This window comes from Python bivittatus, unplaced genomic scaffold (assembly GCF_059951505.1).
Source record: "Python bivittatus isolate LINGU-HERP-01145 unplaced genomic scaffold, Pbiv_v1 ctg000410_np1212, whole genome shotgun sequence".
NCBI classification, from domain to species: domain Eukaryota; kingdom Metazoa; phylum Chordata; class Lepidosauria; order Squamata; family Pythonidae; genus Python; species Python bivittatus.
Window position 1 is genome coordinate 12,995,907 of NW_028277067.1, and position 23,272 is coordinate 13,019,178.

General features: G+C 43.0%; 1 protein-coding gene across 1 annotated transcript; it reads left to right on the plus strand.

Moving 5' to 3' along the window:
• Positions 1-1,795: 1,795 nt before the first annotated feature.
• On the plus strand, positions 1,796-22,356 carry LOC103056382 (testis-specific serine kinase substrate). The gene is made up of 11 exons (XM_088143507.1): positions 1,796-3,284; positions 5,240-5,474; positions 7,663-7,758; positions 8,743-8,826; positions 11,370-11,453; positions 13,363-13,697; positions 13,796-13,981; positions 15,016-15,174; positions 16,852-16,987; positions 19,791-19,915; positions 21,278-22,356. Exons 1-11 carry the CDS (start codon positions 3,106-3,108, stop codon positions 21,450-21,452), a joined length of 1,794 nt encoding a protein of 597 aa, XP_087999633.1. The 5' UTR covers positions 1,796-3,105; the 3' UTR covers positions 21,453-22,356.
• The last annotated feature ends 916 nt before the right edge of the window (positions 22,357-23,272 follow it).

The window sequence follows — 23,272 nt, forward strand, 5'->3', positions numbered from 1 at the left end:
CTACCCCTCCCTGACACCCTATACACCCCAAAGCCTGGTCAATAGGTTTAAATCCCACCTACTCTTCTTCCTATTGGATCCGGTGAATCTTAATGTCAAATAAGTCCCCTACTGCTCTGCATTTTCCATTGGGCAGAGGTTCACAGAGGCCCGCCTAAGCCTGTCCCCAACTTCTTGATAGACCTTAAGAAATGTCATTCAAAGCCTGCCCCGCCCATATTCGCTTCGGCGTGAGTGATGCTTCTTGCGAAATCAGCAAGCTGAACCTCCGCCCACTGCTGGGCGGGGAACAGTTCTTGAAAGCTGTTATTGGGCGAAAAGGACACGTCCTTCAAGCCCAAGCCCATGGTTTATTGGCTGAATAAGCTGACGGTAGAACGGCGGCAAAAGGAAGCCTGGGGAGAAGAGGCTCGGAGGCCGAGCTGTTTTTCCGGAAAAGAGCGACGGGATCGTCATCACGTTTGAGCCAATCGGCTTGGAGAGTAGAAGGTACGGAGAGCGAGAGCCGTGGGGCGATTTCTGCCTTCTAGTGCCTGAAAGAGTTTTCCTGTCTCCTTTAAGGGCAGAATTTAGTGGTTTAGGAAAGGACCATGTGACTCTTTTGACTCCTCGTTAGGACTAAAGAGCACAAGTATGTTCCCTTTTTTAGGATCGGCCACGATGTTACATATTCTCTAGCGTTTTGCATTTCTAGAACTATTTCAGGGTGTTTTTCCCCCCATTCATTTACCTTTTTTTCTTTTGGAGAAATCTTTTCCCAGCAATACTTTTAATAAATAATAAATCATTTGTCCCACCTTCCCGTGTGAGTATTAGTGTAGTAGGAACTAAGGAAACCAAAGGCGTGAGCGTTGTTTTTAAGCTAACGCATGAAAACCTGCAGCTATGCTTATTTATTTTAATATATTTATCTTGCTATATAGGTCTTTAAGTTTCCTGAATGCGCTTCGAAAAATGACTGCAACAGTCTGGTTAATGCATAATGCTAAGATGAAACGTTAAAGCTTTGTTTAACATACCATAGTGGCTTGGTATGCATATTAGGCTAAGCTGTAGGCAGGTTCTCATATGCTAAGATAAAAGCAACATAATATGGTTTAGTGTTATGTGGAAGCCAGCCAATGAGTATATTGATTGCATTCATATGCTGCCTTTTCTTTGGGAGTGCAAGTTGGCATGTGTGGAGCTGTTTCCTCATTTTATGGCCAACACAACAATCCTGTCAAATAGGTTGAGCTGAGAAAGAACAACTTGATAAAATCATGCCTAAGTGTATTGTAGAATGTGAACACATTCAGCTGTGGCTTATTCAGTAAAGAGTGGTTAAGCATAGCATATCAACTCAGCTGTTGTGGTTAGTTCACACCTCATGTTGATCAAGAAAAGAGAAAAAATTATGAACTTTTCCTTTGACTTACTGTAGAGCAGAAAACACCTGAAGCATGTTCTTACAATACTAACCTTTGATTCAGCATTGGATTTGAACCAGCATTATCAGTGAATGGACACTGGCAAACTGCAGTTACCTTGTTTGTGCATTGTGCTAAGCCATGATTTGTTTAAGTATGGGTTATTGAATTAAGACAAATTATTGTCTTACATAATTTATTAACTATAAACCAGATATTACAGAGTACAGTGGCTGAGTTTCCACAACAAACTCAACCTGGTTTAATGAAACACAATTGCTATGCTAGGTGTATCTATAGCAAGTGAGTACAATGTATATGTCTGTGGTTTTGTTTCAACTGTGTACCTTTGAGAGGTGTAGAAGACATAGGGAGCAGCAAACAACACAAAAGTCATATAGATGATGTAAATGCAGGGCTCACACAAACTGTATTATACTTAATGGTCCATACAATGTGTTAAGATGATCGCTCCATTCCCATACCACATTGAATCACTAACTGCCCAATTCATTTTAGCCTGGCCAAGCTGTAAAGTGAACCTAACCTATGTGCTTCATGAAAAATTAATAATGGCTCCTCTGGCTCTAGTTTGTGGATGTAACACACAATTATTCTCCCCTTGCATTCTGTGTGTAGGTTAGAGACTTGGGTGGGGCACCAATCAGCAAGAAAAGCCAGGAGACCATAAATTATGCATCTCTGTTTGCATATTCTGCCAAAACACTGTTACAATACAGTAAGTAGTTTGGAAATCATGATTTCAATCTGCCTTACTACCCTAAAGCAAACTATGTCCCCTGACTTCTGTTTGCAAATCATGCTTTTTAGAAACAACATTATGGCTATGTGCGGTATATGAACCAATCAATGTCTTCTTTGATGTGCCAAGGTCATGTTTTTCCCAGCTGCAGTTCTGTATGTGTTTTGCTTCACAAATGGCTAGATCTTTCAAAGAATGCTTTGGATATGATCTGTTGATACCACCCAATAGTGTGATTCCTTTTTAGCCCAACATAGAATCTCTGCTGTGGCTTTTAAGTTCAGCATTGCTTACTGACAAATGCTGACACCAACTGGATGCAAAAAAAAGCTTATCGTTTTTATTAAATTCCAGCTGCAAGCAATGCAGGCAAGTGTGACGTTAAAGTTTCCTTCCCAAATTCCCTTTGTGATTATCTGTGAGTTCATGGTCAGGGGGCTGGGAAACAAAGATATCAAGCACATGTACAAAATCTACAGCAAGTGAATAATCTATCTCTGTAGTATTGTTCAGAAGTTATACATTTGAGAGGGGTGGATGAGATAGGGAGCAGCAAACAACACAAAAATCATATAGAAGACGACAGATTTATTTGTAAAGCATATAAAAGACAATTTCATTTAAATACATCAGCTTGAAATTTTATATAATGATTGGGTTTACATATAGCTAAGCCATAATGTAGCTTATTTGCTTTTGAGTTATTGTGCAGTGTGAACCCCACTCATGGTTCACCATGAGAAAATGGTGTATAGCTTTGTGTGATGTGTAATCTGACTGATTGCTTAACTGTGATTTGTAGAATAACTAACAAACCATAGCTTACTGTAGTGGTTGAATCTAAGTCATTGCCTCCCTGGACAAGGTACAAAAGAAAAAAGGTCTATTAGCCATTCAATATATTTGTTCAGTTCAATCAATGCAATTCCTTCCATGTCATCATTATTGGCTTGGATTAGTTTTCTTCCCGTTGAAGGCTGTACTGACATCATAGAATGTTGGTGGTACGAATGGTTGATGGAAGAGTGGGGGCAGCTCCGTGGCAACTGTTGTGAGGTCACAGGAGCGGCTGGGAGATCCCCACCCTCCTTGGAGAGCCGGTTGGCTTGCAGGTGGTAGATGTTCCCTGGTGTGGCGCAGGCAAGAAAATTTGCGCTCATACCAGATATCAACCCCCAACTCAGTAATGGCCAACATTGTGGTGAAGACCATCTGGCAGTCCAAGGAAATAAACGAGGCCGGAGACACACCAACAGGAATTGAAAGTCGGGCTCACAGCAGCAAGGAGCAGCCGGGAAAGACGACCAGCATCAAGGGCTTCCCCAAAAAGAAGAAAGCTGTTTCTTTCCATGGGTGGGAGCCCTGGGAAGGGAAAGGGTGGAGGTGGAGTTCAGTGCCCTTTTTGCAGCATGTGAGAACATACAGAGAGGGGGGTACACAGTAGCACATCTGCTTTGCACACAGATGGTTCCAGATTTGGTCCTGGGCATCTCCAGGTGAAAAGGCCTCTGGCAGCAGATGATGCAAAAAAATCTTCTCCTTCAGATCATGGAGAGCTGCTGCTCTCAGATCCCAGCTTTGTTGGACTACAACTACCAGAATTTGTAGCCTGCATGGTCATGCTGGCTGAGAATAATGAAGGTTTGTAGTCCAACACTGGGCTAAGTGGACAATGAATCCCATCTGATCTAAAGCAGGTACTATAACAGAGATTATTGTTGAACTCTGGAGAGGCATTGTGGGAAACCATATAGCCTGGGGGCAGGCACCTCACACCGGCACTAGCTTGATTCTGTCATGGTCTGGTTTTTGATCCCAGCAACATGCAGAGGCACTTCTCATAATTCAAAAGCCAGTCAGCCCTTCTGCAGGAGATGCAGAGGAGATGTGAAGGGTGAGGGATTGAATGGAATGGGATGAAACAAGTTGAAACTGAATCACAGCAAGATGAAGTTATTGCTTGTTCAGAAACAATTGGGCTTCTTTTGTGTTCCTGTGTTGGCTTTGGAGAGGATCACATACCTTGATGGAGCTAATGTGAAAATGGGGATCCTTCTGTTTGATTAGCAGGTGGACTCCGTTACCAGGGAAGCCTTTTCCCAGTGTTGTCTAGTGTATCTGTCATGTTCTTTGTGGAGTGGGAGGCCGTGGTAATGGTCACTCTTATCCTCATTATCTCAAGACTGATTTTTGCAATGTGTTCTGCTTGGGGCTGCCCTTGAAGATGCTCTAAAACTGTAGTTGGTGCCCACATGCTGAGAGCTGAGAATCACTTCAGCAGGGCAGCATTGTGCTGTGGGCTCTGCATTGGTTATCAATAAATTTACATGTACAAAATGCTGATTTTGATCTATAAAGCCTTACATGGTTTGGGCTGTGTTACTTGATGAACCATCTTCAAATAGGTTCTGTGCATCCTACCTGGGAGGGGTTTCTTTGGATTCCCTCCCACTTCAAGAGGTGAGGGGGATGGGAGCCTTTCTGATAGTTGCCCTATCTCTTTGGAACAGTCTGCCCCCCTGTTCTGTTGTTTGAATGTATTGGGTAGAGGAATATGATTTTATGTGAGTCACCCAAAGTTTGTTGACTTGGGGGGCAGGATATAAATGATGCAATCAATAAGTAAGACCAGGGGCCCTACCAATGTGTTGGATTTCAATTCTCAGAATTTCCAGAATAATTTTCTAGGATTTTCATAATCCCATTGGCCATATTTGTTATAAACTGAGAATGTTGAAGACCAACACACACATAGAAAGCACCAGATTTGGGAGTGCTGAGCTAAGATTTCTGTCTCTCATTGTTTCCATATCTTCATATACTGACATCTGTTGCTCATGAAAGAGTTTAGAAAGCGTAGTAGAAGATGATAAAATTGTTACTAGCCAAGGGTTGCTTTTGGATCCCAAAAGTTTAGATTGCAAAGGAATATGTTAGCCATTGAGACATCACAAAGCTTTTTGCTGTACTAAATTAACACAACTACCCCTCTGCAATATATTATGTAAGAAAGAAAGTTGTCCATCACTGTATCTAAGGATAATGTATGTACTTTTTTCTAACCCAGAGTTGAGCCCCATTTTACCCCTGAAAGCCCCAATCTCAACTTGAAGCGTTCTTCGGCTTGTACTAATGTTTCTCTCCTGAACCTAACTGATGGGGAACGTGATGATTCCACCACCGAGAATGAATCCACAGATGATGGGGGCCCGCCGGGGGGAGCAGGGGGAGAAAGACAGGATTCCCTGCTTCCCATCAAGCCAGCTTGGTTAGAAGATGAAGATGATATTTCTAGCCAGCAGGTGAGGAAATGAATCACAAGCCCACATACCTGTTGTTGCTTTGTCAGATAAGCATCTCACCCTGAATTAGCATTGTTCTAATATTAGATAAGTAAAAAGTGCTTATCCCCCCCCCCCAAAAAAAGTCTTATGGCACTTTAAATAATAACTTGAATAGGCCACTAGCTACTTGTATGCCATAATACAGTTATTTGTTTTTAAGGTGCCATAAGACTCTTGACTCTTTAGTGCTACAATAGGCTAACAGTTTATCCTTCTGCGAATTTTCCGCCAAAAGGTTTGTACTCTGGATGGGCTTTGGGTCTGTATATCTTTTACGTCCATATTCCACTTTGAAGATGCTGCTTCCAAGCCTCTCATCTTTCCTTAGTGAAGGGAAAGGGCCAACCCTGTTTGAACTTCTAGTCTTGTCTTTATCTGCTACTTCAGTTGCACTGGATTATCTCTTCCATCTTCCATATCCAGAGGAAGATTAAGGCTGGTACTGAGGCATAGCAGCCAAGATTTAAGCCAAACACAGAATCCATGACTGATGCTTCTGCAACTTCAGCAATGCTTCTACAAGGCACCTTGGATGTCTGGCCTGAGGTTGCAGTTGATTCAAGAGCCAGAAGATCATAGTTCTGTACATGGAGGCTGTAGTATTTAGCTCTATTGTGGACTTCCTGTAACATCCCAGAAAATAATTCCAATGTCTTTCTGTTGGGACTGGCATTTGTTTGGGTGGGCAACGTGGATGTTCATCTTAGTTTGCTTTTCTTTTAATTCGTTGTTAACTTCATATTCTCACCAATTTTGAACTTCCACAATAAAGGGGATCTACATCTGGATGAAATCAAACTGAGAAGGCAGCCAGAAGGGCTTATACATGTATTTGCCTTTTTTTTTTTTTGCATAAAATGAAAGTTAGTGGAGTGGCTTTGGTATTTTTGCTGTATCTTTAGTTCATGAAGAGAGGGAGTTGAATCTCCACCCCTCCCATTTCAGCCTTACCTCCCAGTTCTACTTTTCTTGAATGAGCTTTCCTTCTTGCCTAGTTAATTCCAGTAAGAAGACTAGAGTGGAAGATCAGTGTTTCTACATCAGAGTGTGATTTAGACTTTCACATCAGTGGGATAATTTGGAGTAATGTAAATCTAAATGAAAAACTTGATTTAAAAATAAAACCCCCAGTTTATTTTTATTAACTCTCTTTCTATGTCTTTGATGATATCACAGCAGGCAAAGATTAAAGAGAATCAAGATTTTTAGTGGCAAGGGTTTTTTTTTGTCATTATTCATCATTTCAAGAAAAATACCCCTTTTAAAAAAAATCTTTGTATCATTTGGTTGTTTAGGAAGTGGACTTGGAAAGAGTTTGCAAACTGTGTTTTATAAGGAAATCTGAGCTGCTGGTGTCCGTAGCAATGTTTCCAAATATAGTTCCTTCCAGATGTTTTGGATTTCAACTTCATTATTCCTCCTGGCACAGCCAATGAGATTGGAATTGAGGTTGAACACACCTGGAGGACATCAGGCTGAGGAAGGCTGATTTATAAGATTTGGGGCTTAACAATTTCATGCTGTTCCCCACTCTCCTTGATGGGCAGCTGAGCAGGAAGAACTCTCTGCCCTTTCCCCTAATTTTACAATCCTTAAAGGTGCTTTGAAGTACTTTCACCATTAAAATCTACTATCAGTTCATGTGTGCTGCTTAACAAAACCTGATAGATATTTTCTCTGGCAGTTATTAACAATCTATGTGCATATTTTTCCTGAAAAGGGCTTTTCTTGAAGACTTTTCATTATCCCACGGTCCTCCTCCTGCAGTCATCTGTTTGTGTAATTCTTCATTCCTCTTTCACTTTCTACACCTAAACATGGCCTTTTATATTTTTCCAAATATCTCTTTGTCCCCTTTCCCTTGACCCCCAGCTGCAAAAGGTATATTGTACACAGAAGCTTAGTTTATACATTGTGGGCTTTTGTGTCCCTCAAAGATTCTAACTGTCAGTAATGAACTTCTTAGGTCCCTAAGAAGACCCTTCTTAGGTCTCTAAGATATAGAGAATGATCTTTGGCTGCCCCCATTCCATTTTAAAGCTACTGAGACTGAAACACAGTAAATGCTCTGGAAGCGTGAAGAAATCAGGAGTAAGTGGATTATGGTTTGCTTGACCAGCTCCCCTCTTACACTGTCTCCTAGCAGGAAGTGAGCAATAGTGGCCTGTTGCGAGCCAAGGACTCCATCACCAGCCTCAAGGAGAGGACACCCAAGGTCAACTGCCATGTTCACAATCTGCAGGTCTGGAGACTATTGGTTGTTGTATAGACCACATAGCTGAAGTCTTAGACTCCCAGACTAACCATGCCTGTTTCTGCTTTTACTGGTACTTCAAGGTTATTACGTTAGTTGAGGGGGTTCCTGTTAACCACTCATGCTTTCTTTCCTCTTATTACATAAAATAATGCTCAGAAGGCTTCTGAATCCAAACTTGATCACTATGTATTTGTCAAATAGAGCCTCAGGCCAGCAAAGCCCCATAGTTACCCAGCACTAAGAAATATGCACTGTGGTAGCGTAAACTACAAAAAGGCCAATCTGTTTTTCATTTTTAAGTTAGAGAACCTAAACCTAGGACACCTAAAAAAAACCAAAAAATTTTTTACACTTTCTCCTACTGACTTTGGTGACCTCACAGAGTTCCTGATGTTGCTCAGTAATTCTTAAAGTGACACAGGGGCAAGATGCATATACATATGAGATGGAAGTGTTACCTCCCAGCACCTTCATATTATTTTGCCTTGCAGACATATAGTATCTAAGCTCTACACTTGTTCATTCTGGCCATTCCCCTTCTGTATATATCTTCCAGTGCCCTAGGCATGGATGACCCAGGACGTACCCTAAATTCAAAGCTTTCCTCAGCATGAATCTCAACATGGAGCTTTTCTCCCATTCACAGTTTGCCTTAGGAATAATTAGTTAAAAATATGGAAGTATGTAAATTTTAATGGGATAACTGGGATTAGGTAACAGTTGAGTTTCAAACATTAATGTTTGTCTAAGTTCTCCTGGATTTTCTTCTTTTTTCAGAGATGATGAAAGTTTTGTTTAAGTTGAATAGGTAAAACATTATAAAGTTTTATTGGTCTAAACATGCAATGTGCAAAACTTCTGCTAAGGTTATTTCAACATTAGAAGAGACTTTCTCTTCACCTTTGCTAGCTTTTTCAGACCCCCTTCCTTCCTTTTGGGTTACTTGCCTTTTGCTTTACCTGTGTGCAGAGTGAGTGCTCAGTGTTGTGTGGAAACCTGGAGCGATGCAGGCAGGAGGCTGAAGATCTGGAAGAATACTGTATCCAGCTCGAGGTGAGCAATGCATTGACTGTTCTAATATTTATTAAGGCTCATAGATTCCCTGGTTTTTAGTTTAATTAACTATCTTTTCCAAAGTAAAAAAAAAAAAGTCTGGTCCTTTACTCTTTTGACACAGAAAGTGCTGTAATAAGTTTTGACGTTACTGCCTCTGCCTGCATTTTTCCTTCTCATAGTTTTCCAATAGTGCCCTTCATTCATATTTAAATTCCACCTTTCAGGGCATACTGCGTTTGTACCTAAGTTTAAAACAGTCTTCCACAATCTTGTTCCATTTATAACTACAGTTTTCAGAATTGACATCCAACATGATCCCATTGACTTCTGCTGGCTGAAAATACTGGGGATATAATCCTAGAGGGCAGTAAATTGAGGAAGACTAAAACATACAGTGGGGCAAAAAAGTATTTAGTCAGCCACCAGTTGTGCAAGTTCTCCCACTTAAAAAGATGAGAGAGGCCTGTAATTTTCATCATAGGTATACCTCAACTATGAGAGACAAAATGGGGGGGAAATCCAGAAAATCACATTGTCTGATTTTTAAAGAATTTATTTGCAAATCATGGTGGAAAATAAGTATTTGGTCAATGTGATTTTCTGGATTTTTTCCCCCATTTTGTCTCTCATAGTTGAGGTATACCTATGATGAAAATTACAGGCCTCTCTCATCTTTTTAAGTGGGAGAACTTGCACAATTGGTGGCTGACTAAATACTTTTTTGCCCCACTGTATATGTATGCCTATAATTACAATTTAAATACAATTTTAAAATAAACAGCAGCTGCTAAATTGTTTGAACACAATACATTGAATCTTAAGACTGGGGAGGAGTTTCACAATTATGGGACCATAAGAAAAAATATCTAGTCCATAATATTTGCTCGTTTGATAGTTTGTAGAGAGTAGAACTGAAGGCTCTGTAAATTATATGGGGAATTTAGTGTTTCCCAGATGTTTTGGACTAAACCTCCCATCATCTTGAACCATTGACAATGGGAATTGTATTCCAAAATACTGAGAGGCCACCAGATTGCTGTCCTTGGTATGCAGTTACATAAAGACATTATGATATGTACCTATTTTTTTCTCCATTTCCTGACAAGTGTAGAATGGAATTTGTCTTTTTCTCAAGACTACCAATCCAAGAGTATTTCAGTCTGACTCACTGGGCCAATGTGAGGTAGGAGAGGCTGAATTCTGTCCCCCCGGCTGTAAAATCAGATCTAACTTTGCCTTCATTTTGGCTGCCTTTACTATCATTATTTAATTTAATTCATTTAATTCATTTTTACCTGGAAGGAAAGAGGATTAAAGAGATGGTCCCCTGGTGGGCACCTGAATTGCCTCCTAGGAGGAGCGAGGCCCTTTTCCTGTCTGCGCAAGGAAAGGGCTTTGAGAGCCAAGTTAATTCTGAGGCGAATTGTGCGTAGATGGAGAACAGAGATGGCCCATGGAGGCTGCCTTCCGTGTGGCAGCTCGGCCTGAAGCAAGGCGTGGATAAGGCCACAAGTGGGCTGGGCCGCCTATTTTGTGCCACGCCTTTTCTTTGCCTCCAGCATCTTCTCTGTCTCAAGCATCAGGCAGCAAAGAAGGGACGGTTAACTCTTACCAAGCCAGTTGCCGAGGACTTTGAAGAAGGCTGAGGGCCACACGCTGTCCACTCTGAGATAGGCTGAGGACACCTGGGCTCAAATTCCTCCCCTCTTGAATTTTATTTGGGTAACTTTGTCTGAAGGGTAGCCCCCAATTATTTTCTGTCCGCGAGGAAGACCAAGTGAGAGCCAGTTTGGGGTCGTGGTTAAGGCCTAGAAACCAGGAGAGTGAGTTCGAGTCCTGCCTTAGGCACGAAAAACCAGCTGGGTGACTTTGGGCCAGTCCCTCTCTCTTAGCCCTACTCTCCTCACAGGGTTGTTGTTGTGGGGAAAATAATACATCCTTTCTCTAGAAGAAAATGATATATAGAAAATGGGCAAATGCTGACAGATAGCTCAGAGCACACCAGGCCAGAGGTGCAGTGCTTGCTTTAGAATTGACAAAGCATAATTTCAGATTTGTTTTTGCTTTTGTTATATATTCAGTGAAATGACAGGGATGATTGCAAATATTAAAGTAGCTTCCCTTTAAAAAAAATCCCAGGGAGTGGAGATTTGGAAGCGGGGAGAGAGGTGCTGAGGTGCTACTGAACCTTTTGATTTGCAGGAAATAGTAATGATCTCTTGACTTCAGGGTGATCTCCATCTGAATGAGTTAGGATAGAGTGGGTTGAAACAGGCAAAATCACTTCAAGACAGTTCTGTTTGTTTCCAAGGCTATAATGGAATGGATATTGAATCCTTCCTTTATTAGAGTTTCAAGTAATCAAACTTACCATTAAAAAAAAGAAGAGAAATGAGAGAATTTTCAGCCTCCTCCCTGCTCCCACTTCTTGAAAAGAAAGGGAGAGGTACAACATTGAATGCAAATCCATGTTAGCTCATTCCGCTCGCTTGCTTGCTTGCCCTTCTGAGTTTCTTCCCCTCCCCTGAAATCTTTTATAGGAAAGCTGCCGAAAGGTGACAAAATCCGTGGAGGATGCTGAAATTAAGACCAGTGTGCTGAAAAAAAATTCAGCCCTCTTGGAGGTGAGGGAGAAGATTTGAGGCTTGCAGGAATGTGGGGGTGGTTTATTCCCTACTGGGGTCAACGGTGCAAGTAATTCACAACATGTGGAAAGGTAACAAAGCTGCTACAAGCTACTAGGTTGATGGAGAACAGTTGCCAGAAGGTAAGATTATAAACTGAATCTGAAATCTTGGGTGATTGCACTTGAGGAAGACAGACTGTATTCCTCGAGCATGAGCAGAGGCTGCCTTTGAAATTCACATTTCTAGATGTTCGGGTAGCAAAATGGAGAAACAAACAATTTTCTGTGGAAATTTTTAAAGATCAGATTGCAGGGCTGGGTTGGTCATCTGACCAGCTCTCTGCACTTGCCACAAGATACCCATTCTCCATCTGTCCCTTTTAAGCCTTTCCCTCTTTTCGTCTTTGTCAAGGAATTTTTTTAGCAATAATATGAAAGTGGTTTGTTGTTACCTTTTCCGGGATTTTGCTTTTAAATTCTCAGTCTAGCCAAGCATGATGTAATGGTTAGGATTTGGACTGGCGCTGAAGAGACTGAAGTTCTAGTCCCACTGTCACCTGTAGAAGCTCACTGGGTGACTTTGGGCCAGTCATTCCCTCTCTCAGCCCAGCCCACCTCTCAGGGGTGTGGTCGGGAGAAACCAGAAGAGGGAGAGTTAAGCTTGCCAGCTTGAGTTTCTGAATGAAAGTTGGGATAGAAGTCTAATAAATCATCATTGTTATTTATGATTGTAAGATTTCCTAGTGGACTATGGGGTATCACAGGTTTGACTCTCCTTATCTATCAAGATTAGCCAAGTCCAGCTAGTTGCTGCCCTCTGTAGATTCCTAGATGAAAGGCAGGAGGAGGAGGAGGAGGAGGAGGAGGAGGAGGAGGAGGAGGAGGAGGAGGAGGAGGAGGAGGAGGAGGAGGAGGAGGAGGATAGAATGATAGAATGATAGTGCAAGCTATCAGTCTTGCCTTTCCTCCTAGGTTTCTGGCAGAAGATCTTTTCATTTTTTATCTGCTTCAAATGCTTCAGCCATTTGCCCCTTTCACTTACCATCTAATTAAATTGAAAAGGATGGGGGTTGTTTGGGTGACATCACCAACACTCCCTAACAAAGTCACACAAAGCTGCTTGCTTCTGTGGACCTGCCGAGTTGTGTTTTCTAAAGCTCAATAGTGAAGTCAAGGATATCTTTGAACTGAACATCATGTTCCTCCTCTTGCTTTAGGCTGATTGCAGCACATCTGCATACCACATCTGCAGCCAAGCCAAGGTGATCCAATTGTTCCAGTAGCCCATTAGGCAGGGAGGAAAGGAAAGAAAGAAATTGAACAATATTGAAGACCAGGGTGTCTGCAGGGAATGGGTGGGCATCCAATAACTCAAGATAATTGGAGTCACATGATTGGAGTCCTCCCCAATTTTAAGCTTGTTGCAATGCACATAATAAAATGGACAGGATTTAATCAAGTGATCATAGCTGCCATGCTGACTTCTTTGACCCACGCCCTGATGCCCCTGTGTGAAGAAAATGGTGTTGGGACCAACACACAAACACTCAGGACTTCCAGCAAGTTGCTGAGGATAGCTTTGTTCTATTTTAGCCTTTCCCCAGGCTGGCATCCTCCAGATGTGCTTGGTTACAACAACTAGAGTTCCTAGCTATCCCAGCTAGGTTGGTTAGGAATTATGGGAATTGTAATCTAATTCATCCGGAGGATACCAGGCTGGAGGAAGGTATTTTGTTGCCTCTCTTGGATTTGTATCACAGGTGCTCCCTGTTATTCTCTTTGTGGAGAGAGAATGATAGAGTTTTAATGCCTTTACAGAAGGGAAAAGAAAGAACAGCATATAAATATACTTAATACCCCCCAAATTAATGTTATTCTTTCCTTCTCACTTCCCCCACTCTGTATAGGAAAAGCTGCATTACTTGCAGCGACAGGTTCAAGCAGAAGACCTTGGTCGGCAAGAGCACGAGTGGCAGTTGCTGGAACAGTGGGTGGCAAGTGGGGTCTCCAAACAACTTTTGGACTCAGCAGGCAGCACGGTGGCAACATCCCCGAGGTCGGCCATCTGTGAGGAGAGTGAAGTCCAGAAGTCCACTGCTGTTATCTTGGCATCCATCAACAGCCTGCGAGGGGCACTGGAAAGTGGGCAGTTGCGAGCAGGCCTTGGAGATGAGGGGGGCATAGATGGAAAGCCAACCATGGCTTCCACCTTGGCTTGCCTTCCTTTGCTGGAAGAGATCAGGTACTGTGAGGTTGGAGTAGGACTGGGAGAACCCTGGTTTTGCTAGAGGCACCAACCCATCTTCCAACCTGGTCTCTTTTCATTACACCTTACTCTAGGAAATGTATGCTGGAGCTGTCCGGGCAGGCTCAGCGAGATGAGCTGACCCAGAAGGAAGTGTTGCGGCTGCTGGCCCAGCTGGGGGTCCGCTTGGAGGGAGCACTTCCCCAGTGGGAAAGGACACATGTGGAACAAGGCCAGACACTCAGGATGCTGCGGGAAGAAATGGATGAAGTCTCTGCCACGTATGTGCCTTCCTGAGCAAACAGCCTCCCCTTTCTTGAAGCTGGACAGCCATGGCCCTGCTCCAATGGCCAGCTCTCTTTAGCTGCTTCTGAGTTGTGGCCTCATATTGTCAGTGAAAGAAAAACCAGATTTAAGAGTCAAGAACAATCCATTGTTTCCTATTCCCTGGAGCCAAGATTTCCAGTAGAACCAGAGACCTAGTTAGATAACGATAGCTAGTCTTCCTAGTGGCAGGGTTTGCTCCCTACATACTTATGGCAGGGCTTCCCCCTGCCCCCACTAGAGTGTGGGTTTAAAAAGGCTGACTACAATTCCCATGATCCTCACTCTATATTGACAGTTACAGGTATTGTAGCCCTACACTGCTGTAGGGAAGATTAGTATATTACTTGTTAGGCCCTTGTTGCCCTGGAATTTAGATGGCTGATCACTGTCACTTTCCTTTTAAAAAGTGAAGAGTTTTCTAGTCTTTGTGGATCTTCCAAGGGCAAGCTTCATTAACCTGCCTATGGTGTCTTGTCTGCCTTTTTCCTCAGCAGGTCTTCTTTTGCATCAGTACACCTAATTCTACCATAATCCCTCCCTTTGATTTCTTGCACCATCTGGTACTTTTTAAACAAACGTCAGATTCCGAATAAAACAGGGTTGGTGGAGGTCCTCCAGTGTAGTTTTGAGAAAGGGCTCCAACTGAAGATGAAATCCCACATCAAGCCCAACCCCCACCCCCTTGTAATGAAGAGTAAGAGATAAGAAAATGCAGAGGGACAGGGAGTCTTCAGCTTCCCCTGGAACACAAACACCCCAAAACCAGGAAGTCACTATCCTTCTGCCAACCTATTACATGAGAGGACTGCAAAAGGAGGCAGCAGTTGCTCCAATCTCAAGACCTGCCCCAGAGATAAGAAACCCGCCTGTTCTACATGGCAGGCAAACTTCTCTCTCTCGGAGCTGTTGCAGGGCTTTGGATTTGGAAATTGTGGAACCTTGCCATTTCACTTACGGCTGCCTTCTTTTCCTTTTCTTCTCATGCCAGAGCAAAGCGGACATCGGTGTCTCTCACTCAGCTCCGTGCAGACCTGGATGGGCTCTGGCAGGTGAAACCACTCCTGGAAGATGTATCCCGACATCTTGCAACACTCAGGAACATGGAAGCACCCGATCGGCCTCCTTCCAGTTGTGCTAGGTGTTCCAGGTGCCTCATTCAAACCTTGGGGTCAAAACTAAGGAATACAGGCCAACCTGACAGTGAGAACCAAAAGGCTAGGCTCAGGAAGGGTGTGGAGGTTAGGGCAAAATTAGGTCTGATTTCCCTGATTTCACATAGGCCAAAGTCATGCAGCCTCTAAGCGGTGATTTGGTTAATCGTAATTTATTAAATAAAGCATTGTTGGCTACATTCACACATGTTGAGCCATAAGCCAAAGGTGGGCCTGGACTGCTGCTTGACACCCCCCCCCCCCCAGCCTGCTGGCGGGCTGCAGGAGGTCTTCCAGTGACTCGCTTATCTCAGAAGGGGTGTGCCCAAGAGGTTGACTGATTAAATCAATTTAATAGCTGCCCAGTTGACACATGAATCAGGGCAGTGTACACCAGTAAAAAACAATGCATAATAACCCCCAACATTAAAATATAATAAAACATATCGTACCCAAAATAACTTCATCCGAGCAAAACCAATCCAAAAACAGTCACCTCCCACCAAACCTCCCCACCCAGTGCTTGGGAGAAAAGCCAGGTCTTGAGCCTTCCGAAACACGGGGTCAGGGCCATCTGAATCTTGGAGGGAGTGCTGTGCTAGAGGGCAGGGCAGTGACAAAGTAAGCACGTCCCCTGGGTGCCCCGGATGACACAGCTTAACTGAGGGGACTCTGAGCATGCCTGTCTTTGTCATAGCTTACTGCAGTGTTCCTCAACCCTGGCAACTTTAATTGCATGGACTTCTACTCCCAGAATTTCCCAGCCAGCATGCTGGGAGTTGAAGTCCATACAGCTTAAAGTTGACAAGGTTGAGAAATATTGTCTTATTGGATGGACATGATGTATGAGGAAAGCTACAAGCTCTTAAGATTTTTCTAACAAGGACTACCCAAAATTCTTGCTTAAGCAGTCCATGAACAGTACGTCAGCCAGAAATACAGACTCAATATTATAGATCTCCTTTCAAGGACTAGAAAGTAATTGCAGTTTTCAGTTCACAGAAGAGTAGGTTCAGTATTACAGAAGCAAGTAAATTGACTACTCACCCGAGCAGTTAATTGGCTGCTGCTGAAGATGCAGTTTTGTACAAAATCCAGAATCTGGCATTGGCTTTAGATTCTTGAGAACATCTGTTTTCATTCACTTGAAAAAATCAAGTTGCTAAAGCTCATGTTATTGGCATGCATGTCTAGAAGGATCAAGAGGAGCTGGGTTTTAAATGGCTGCTTTTTAAAACTCTCTTTCCAGCTTAGATTTTTCACACATGCCTCCTCTCCTCTCCTCTCCCCTCTCCTCTTCCCTACCATTTCTTTTCTCCTCCTAACACTATTTTGAGACCCCTTCCCCAGTCCTAAAAAAGGGGAATTTGTCCTAAAGCTATATTGAGTTCAACTAGCGCTTCTTTATTGTCTTAATGCTAATAAGCTCACTTTCAGAGATGTCTTACATTTACGTTATTTTTAGTGCAGAAAATTGCACTCTTCTGGCATTGAATAGGGGGAGTTTCCATGACACTATATCTGGGCTGTTTCTCCCTCTTCCAAGACTTAAACCAATCATACTTTCTACATTAAGTGTCTGTGTAAATGGCATCCCCTTTTCTTTTCTTTTCTTTTCTTTTCTTTTCTTTTCTTTTCTTTTCTTTTTTTACTTACCTGGTTCCCACCCACAGCTACAGCATTGTGAATACAGAGATGCTGCGACAGATGGTTGAGCATGCGATGGCACCCGTTTTGGAGGAGTTGAAGCAGCGGGCCCCATCAGCTGGCATATGCCCCAGCTGCCAGCGTTTGCAGAAGAAGATAATGGTACCGTGAGACACAGAGTACAGACACCCCAAACCCTCCTGCCCCAGATAAAAAGATCCCAGAGTGCAGCCTTTCTGGGACATTCTTCTGCCCCGAGTCAATGCAGGCCAGGTCGAGATGGCCCTGCACTGAGATCGATGCAGAGCCACCTGGGCTATGGATGTACAATCTGCACAGCTGCCTTACACTGAATCTTGTCCGCTGAATTCTAATTGGATCTCAGCTTCCCAAAATCTCTGCCAGAAGTTTTTCTAAACACTACTAAAAATATTTTGAGAGACTGGGGGATGAATCTGGGGTCTTCAGTGGGCCAAGTACATTTGCTTTGTCCTAAGCTTTGCTTCTTCCCTGGCTATGCTCATAGAGAGACTCAATCCACCGTCCAAGAGTTGAATGCAGCCTCTGGAAATCTTGGAGGCACTTTCCTAAGCTATTAGTGCTGAATGGTAGATTTAATGTGACAGAAAGTGAAAGTCATTACATTGACAGGGAACAATAAACAATAGTAATTGTAATGATGAATATAAATTAAATGTTGTTTTGCCCTGGCCCTGTTGACTTTGGGGGGTACAGCCTCCATATCCTTTTCCATGTCCAAAGGTGACTCAAAGCTGAATAATGCTACACATCACTCAGCTATAGTTTTTGCACCAGCTCCTCAATGAGTAGTCTTCCTCTCCATTTCCATGTTGCTCTTTTTCTCATTTGTATCCATTTTCCTATAAACAATTGTGCCTATATTTTATAGGAAGGATAGCACCAGGGTTGGGGTAGGACAGTAAAATAATGTGAAAAAATGTTAGCTAAACATCAGGCTTTGGTCCTGGAGCAACAAATCTCAAGGCATTGAAGGAAGAAATCTTCCAAAAATACTGAATTCTCGGTGATGTAACATATTCCCTGTGTAAGATTCAGGTTTTTGGATGTGGAATCTCGGAAGCAAAGCATTTGTTTTTATTAATAGGCAAATTAGCATATGTCCTTCTCCAGTTTTCACTCTTCTTGCGAAGCTCACTTACTGAAAGCGTTAAAGTGTCAGTTTTGTTCATTTTATTTATCAACACATCTTTTGTACATATGGACATCCATCCCTTTTTCATTGTTGTTTATTCCTGGGACATAGTATCTGAGGCCCTTGGTGGTTATATGAAGAATGGGACAACTTGCAGCCCATGTCCTAATTTTAAAAGTCCTCTGTAACTGATCTGTCCCCTCCCAGATAGTCCTGTTGGGGGAAATAAGGGGGAAGCCTGAGAAACAATGGGATGGAAGAAAGGGAAGAGCAATCACTGAAGAGTTTCTAAATAAATTTGTATGCAAAGAGAAATTTAGCTCTGCTCTTTCTCTCCCTTCCAGCTGTTGGTGTCATGCAGCTGAAATTGTCAAGAGAAGAGAGAACCACAGGCATTTGACTGGGGCTGGCTTGATTTTAAATCCATTATTTTTTTAATCTTTCCTTTTAAATCCTTGTGCAGCCTTGTAGCTCAGCTGGTAGCCTTCGGCAAATTGTTCTTTTAGCTCAGATGTTTTTTACAGGGCATCCAAGCATTGGCTATTGACAAGTCACACTGAGCAGTGATGAGCCTCTTGATAGGCCACAAGTTAAGGCCAGTAAAGCAAAGTCACCAAAGTGGTGGTTCTGGGTATTCCCCCTCCTCAGAGTTAAACACTTACTAGGAATGATACTTGTTGGTGCTGATTATAACTAACTGCCGAATGTCAGAAATACGATTATTTGCTGTTCTGGGGGAAGGAAACAAAGCCAAAAGATCTACAAATAAGATGTAACACATCTAAAAAATAAACTCAATCCCCCCCCCCCAATTTCATACCCCTTGTCATTTCTCTGCCTGTGGTGGCTCTTAATCATCCAAAATACAAATTAAAAGTGCACCTTTCCCCATCCTTCACCTGCGCAACAGTTGCTCAACCCTGCACTAAGGTCTAAACCATGTTAAGGGCTTTTTTTTTAAGGACCTACTTTCTCATGGCTCCATTTTTAAACAGATACCCCTATTGTATTGGACATGAAAGCTTCCTGCCCTTAGCCTCTTCTATGTAACTTAGTGCACAACCTTGCTCACAACTTCCAGAAACACAGGGGCTATGCTTTACACATATGGGTAATCACCTGCTTTAGATTCCCATTGGCAAATGCAACATTTTTTTACACAGTAACTACTAAACTGGAAGAGAGTGGGGAGGCCTAATGCTTTCGCTATCTGTTTTACTAGCCACCCCTTGTAAAGACTGTCAGATCTGCAGACTCTACTGCAGTTTCTCTCAATCTCAGCAAATTTGAGGTGTGTGGACTTCAACTCCCAGAATTCCCCAGCCAGCATTGTATCTCAAAGTTGCTGAAGCTGTGAGGCACTGCTCTAGTGGCTCTCAGCCTCAAGCATTACCTCTGAGTAATTTTGCCAGCAGATTCAGATCAATCCTTTAGTATTTTTTCTATGCCTCTGCCATTCCTGTCACTTGCTACAGCCACAGGCCTGACCCTGCCTTGTGACCCAACACGTACAAGCCATGAGAGGGCAGTAGAGTCCTGCAGAGACTGCCCTGTGGGAATGCAGGCTGCTTCTCCCTAATAGATGCGGGTGGTACTTTGCTCGCTAGTGTCAAACAGCTGACCTTGCTTGCTTTGTGACTTGCAGCATCACAATGACAAGTATTGCACCTATTAATTTGCTTGGCTTGAGTGCTGCCTTCCTTTCCCACCCCAGTTGAGTAATGGGCTCTGTAGCCCTTCCTTTTCTCTCTTTCTCTTTCAACCTCCAATTGCTGGGGTCACTGGGAGCAGGATCTGGAACAGTCAGCCTTGGAGGCTCGTGCACGAACAGAAGCACTGAGTTCGAATGTGCGTCTGGCCCAAGATGAAGCCATGAGAGCCAAAAACTATCTGGAGCGGACAAGGATCACCGTAGAGTGAGTAAAACAGAACCCCCCTTTACCCGCATGTTCTACAGGCCCTTGAGATGTTCTTGCAGAGGAAATTGTTGCCTGGGTCAGGGACATGCAGAAAGGCAGGAGTCTTAGGATCCTTTGGAAGTTACAACTCTCTTGCCTTAGCCCTCAACCCATCTTTTTTAAGGCTTTGCATCACAGTCCTGTGACGGAAGGCATGAGCAGGGAGGATTCTGCAATGGAGTTTCAAGGTTGCAGGGAGGGGGGAGAGACATTCCAATGTAAGCATCTCCTCAGCCCCCAGATGGACTGTGTGAAAGTAAAAAGGAGGAGACTGCCCCCCCCCCAAGGGCATGATGGTTATAGTTGCTATCATTGGGGATTAGAGTTAGTCTGGCGAGATTTCTGTCTATTAGGTGCACGCTAATAAAGAAGCTGAGCTGAATTCCGGACTGTCTCGTGGTGATTATTGGGCTGAACCTGACACCTGCCAACTATGTGCATCGTCCCTCCAAAGAAAAATTTTGTGTGGTTTCTAGCTAACAAAAGTTTGCCAATCCCTGATCTAAATAATCTCTAAATACCTTCCAATCTAATTGTTCTAAATCTGCAAAAGTCTAAAATAACCATTTTAAGATGAGCTGGGTGGGGAGAGGAATGCAGAAGAAACACACATTGTTGTTAGTAGCAGGAATAGTGCTTACTGGAAGCATATACAGGAGGACCATCAGTTCTGGACAAGTGCTACATGGCAGCAAATGATTAAGAGTTTTCTGTATGTCTTTGCTACTGTGTAATGGGCGTCCCAATTCTTTGCAGCTCAGTTCTGGTAGCCTAACATATACACATGATCTTTCAGGGTGGCTGGAATTTTTATTGGGAGTGTAGCCTGGGAGTAAAAAAAACAACTACCTTTTCATATACTTGGGTGCAAACATCCATATATACTCTGCTACAGCTATTAATAATAAAAAGCTGCAAGTCAGAGGTTCACAACCTGAGTTCCTAGAACCAATATTCCCTCTCCCCAAGGTCTTAGGTCCAGTCCCTACAGTTTCTCCTAAGGTGCCAACAATTCTTTTAATATTACAGGAGGGGATTTGTTCAATATTAAGTCATTGTCTGTAGAAACCCTAGTTTAATTAAATTAAATGGAGTGAAAACTAGTTAAGGCAGCCCCCAGAATGTGGACAGCTTAACCAAAGGAGAGCACATGAGGCTGGGTCAGAGGCTGAGTGACAGAACATTGGCTGAGATCAGCTTTCGTCAATCATGCATCCTCACTTGCTTTAGATTACTGTTTCCATTACACTGAGCTAGTGTGTCTGTTGGTCAGCCAAGGCAAAGAGGTTTTCTTACACAGCTTCTCTTTCCTTCTACCAGGGATAAAACTAACAGCCTGGATTATCTGCAGAACAAACTGAGCTCCCTCCACTCACAGCTGTCTCTGGTCTCCCAAGAAGGCGTGCCCCAGTCCCCAGCAAATGCCATAGCTGCTTCTGTCACCCTTAGCAAGCGGAGCTCTTGCCCTGCTGAGCTGAACCGTCACCCCCAGTAAGAGAGAGAGATGGCCGTGGCCTGCTGTTCTTCCCCACTCACTGGAAACCAGAGGGCACTTTCAGCCTGGAGAAGGTCTTTCATCTGAACAGAGCGGCCCTCTTTCTGGTGTGTTTGGCTGTGGAAATGGCCTGGAGGACTGAAACTGGCAGTAGAATTGACACACTGGGAAATACTTATGTTTTGTATGAAAAATTGGAGTTATACATATATTTTGTATGAAAACGTGGAGTTTCTCTCTTTGGGTTGGCTAAGGGGTAGTGGGCAGAGTGTCAAGAGTATGTTCCACTTCATTATCTTAAACCTGAAGCACAACGAATTATGATCATCACTTCTTCCCTATTTAGATCAACTTCCCATTGCAACCACCAGCGTTTTGCTCTTTACAATGCTGGTAACATGAATATAAAGCACTATTTGTAGGAGTCCATCTGGGGGAAAATGCAGCAGGAAATTAAGAATATCCCTTCTGCCTGCTGCATTTTTTTTTTCCTGATTTGCCTCCTTTGGAAATGTCTTAATGTCTTCATTTAGAAAGGGACATTAAATTATATTTACTTATTTGGTGTAACATGTAATTTGACTCTTACCAAATAATGCTGCAGCACAGTATTAAGAAAAAAAAATTGGCACTTGGATCTAATTTCTATTGCGTTATATGCTGCTGACAGACTCCAGTATCTATAACTGATCCAGGATGTTGCCATAAGGGAACAAATAACCACATTTTCCCAAAGTAGGTTTTCTTGCCCACTCCAAAGGCAGAGAGTCCTGGACTACAGCCCCCATCACCTCTTACTGTTGTCCTTGTGGCTTGAAATGAATGGGAGTTATGGTCAGCAACTACAACTCAGCCACAAATTCTCCATCCATCCATTGGATCTTGTCCAGATATTTCCATCTTGGAGCTGCTGCTGTGTACAGGTTCACTGCAGGTATGGAAACCCCTAGGATGTAGGGCGCAGTCTCCAGAGCCCTCCAAATATTGTCATTGCATTGTAAATGTTAAAGTGATGGGGGAATAGTATATAGTATACTAGTCATGTTATGGCACTTATTTCATGTAAATTAATGTAGTTTTTGCTATAGGCTCATCTACTTTAAACAGGTGCACCCTGCAGCATGCCATCCAAATATCAAGCACAACCCTGATCTAAAAAGTATGCCTTCTACTAAAGATCTGAAAAACTTTTCTGTCTTGTTATGAGCTCTCAGAAGATAGTGCAGTGCAAAAGCTCCTTTTCGGGAGTTGGGCAAAATAGTAAATCTGTACGTGTGGGCATAACACCATCTACTTTTCTAACTGCAGTCTGGCACTGCCCCCCCCCCATTTTTTCACACCATCTCCCCACTCCCTCCTGCTGGGCATGTATTAATACCCTGTCTCGTATATTCCACAGTTAAGCCTTTGTGTAAAAAAATGGTCTTCAGTTAAGGCTCCAAGTGATAGTTGCAGAAATGATGCAGAGGTACAGTAGCCAAAACCGCTTGCAAACTCTGTATGGGAGAAGGCTGGCTCGTCTGATAAGAGGACTTTTAAAAGAGGCAATGTTAAGGACTTCTGCAACTGAGGTCTCCCTTCAGGTCCTCTTGGTTTTCAGACACACTTCTTGTCACTTGCCACCCCCTCCAGTTGACAAAAGCCAGAGTTTTTGGTAAGACCTCCCACCCTGGGGTTTTATTAACATTTGTAATGCTAAGAGACAGACCAATTGATCTTCTGGCTTTCAAGCTCATTTCATCCTCCCAAAGCCCATTCATGCTTTGGAAACATTTCTGCAATACATTAAGATTCCTTTCCCCTACACTGAATATCCATTA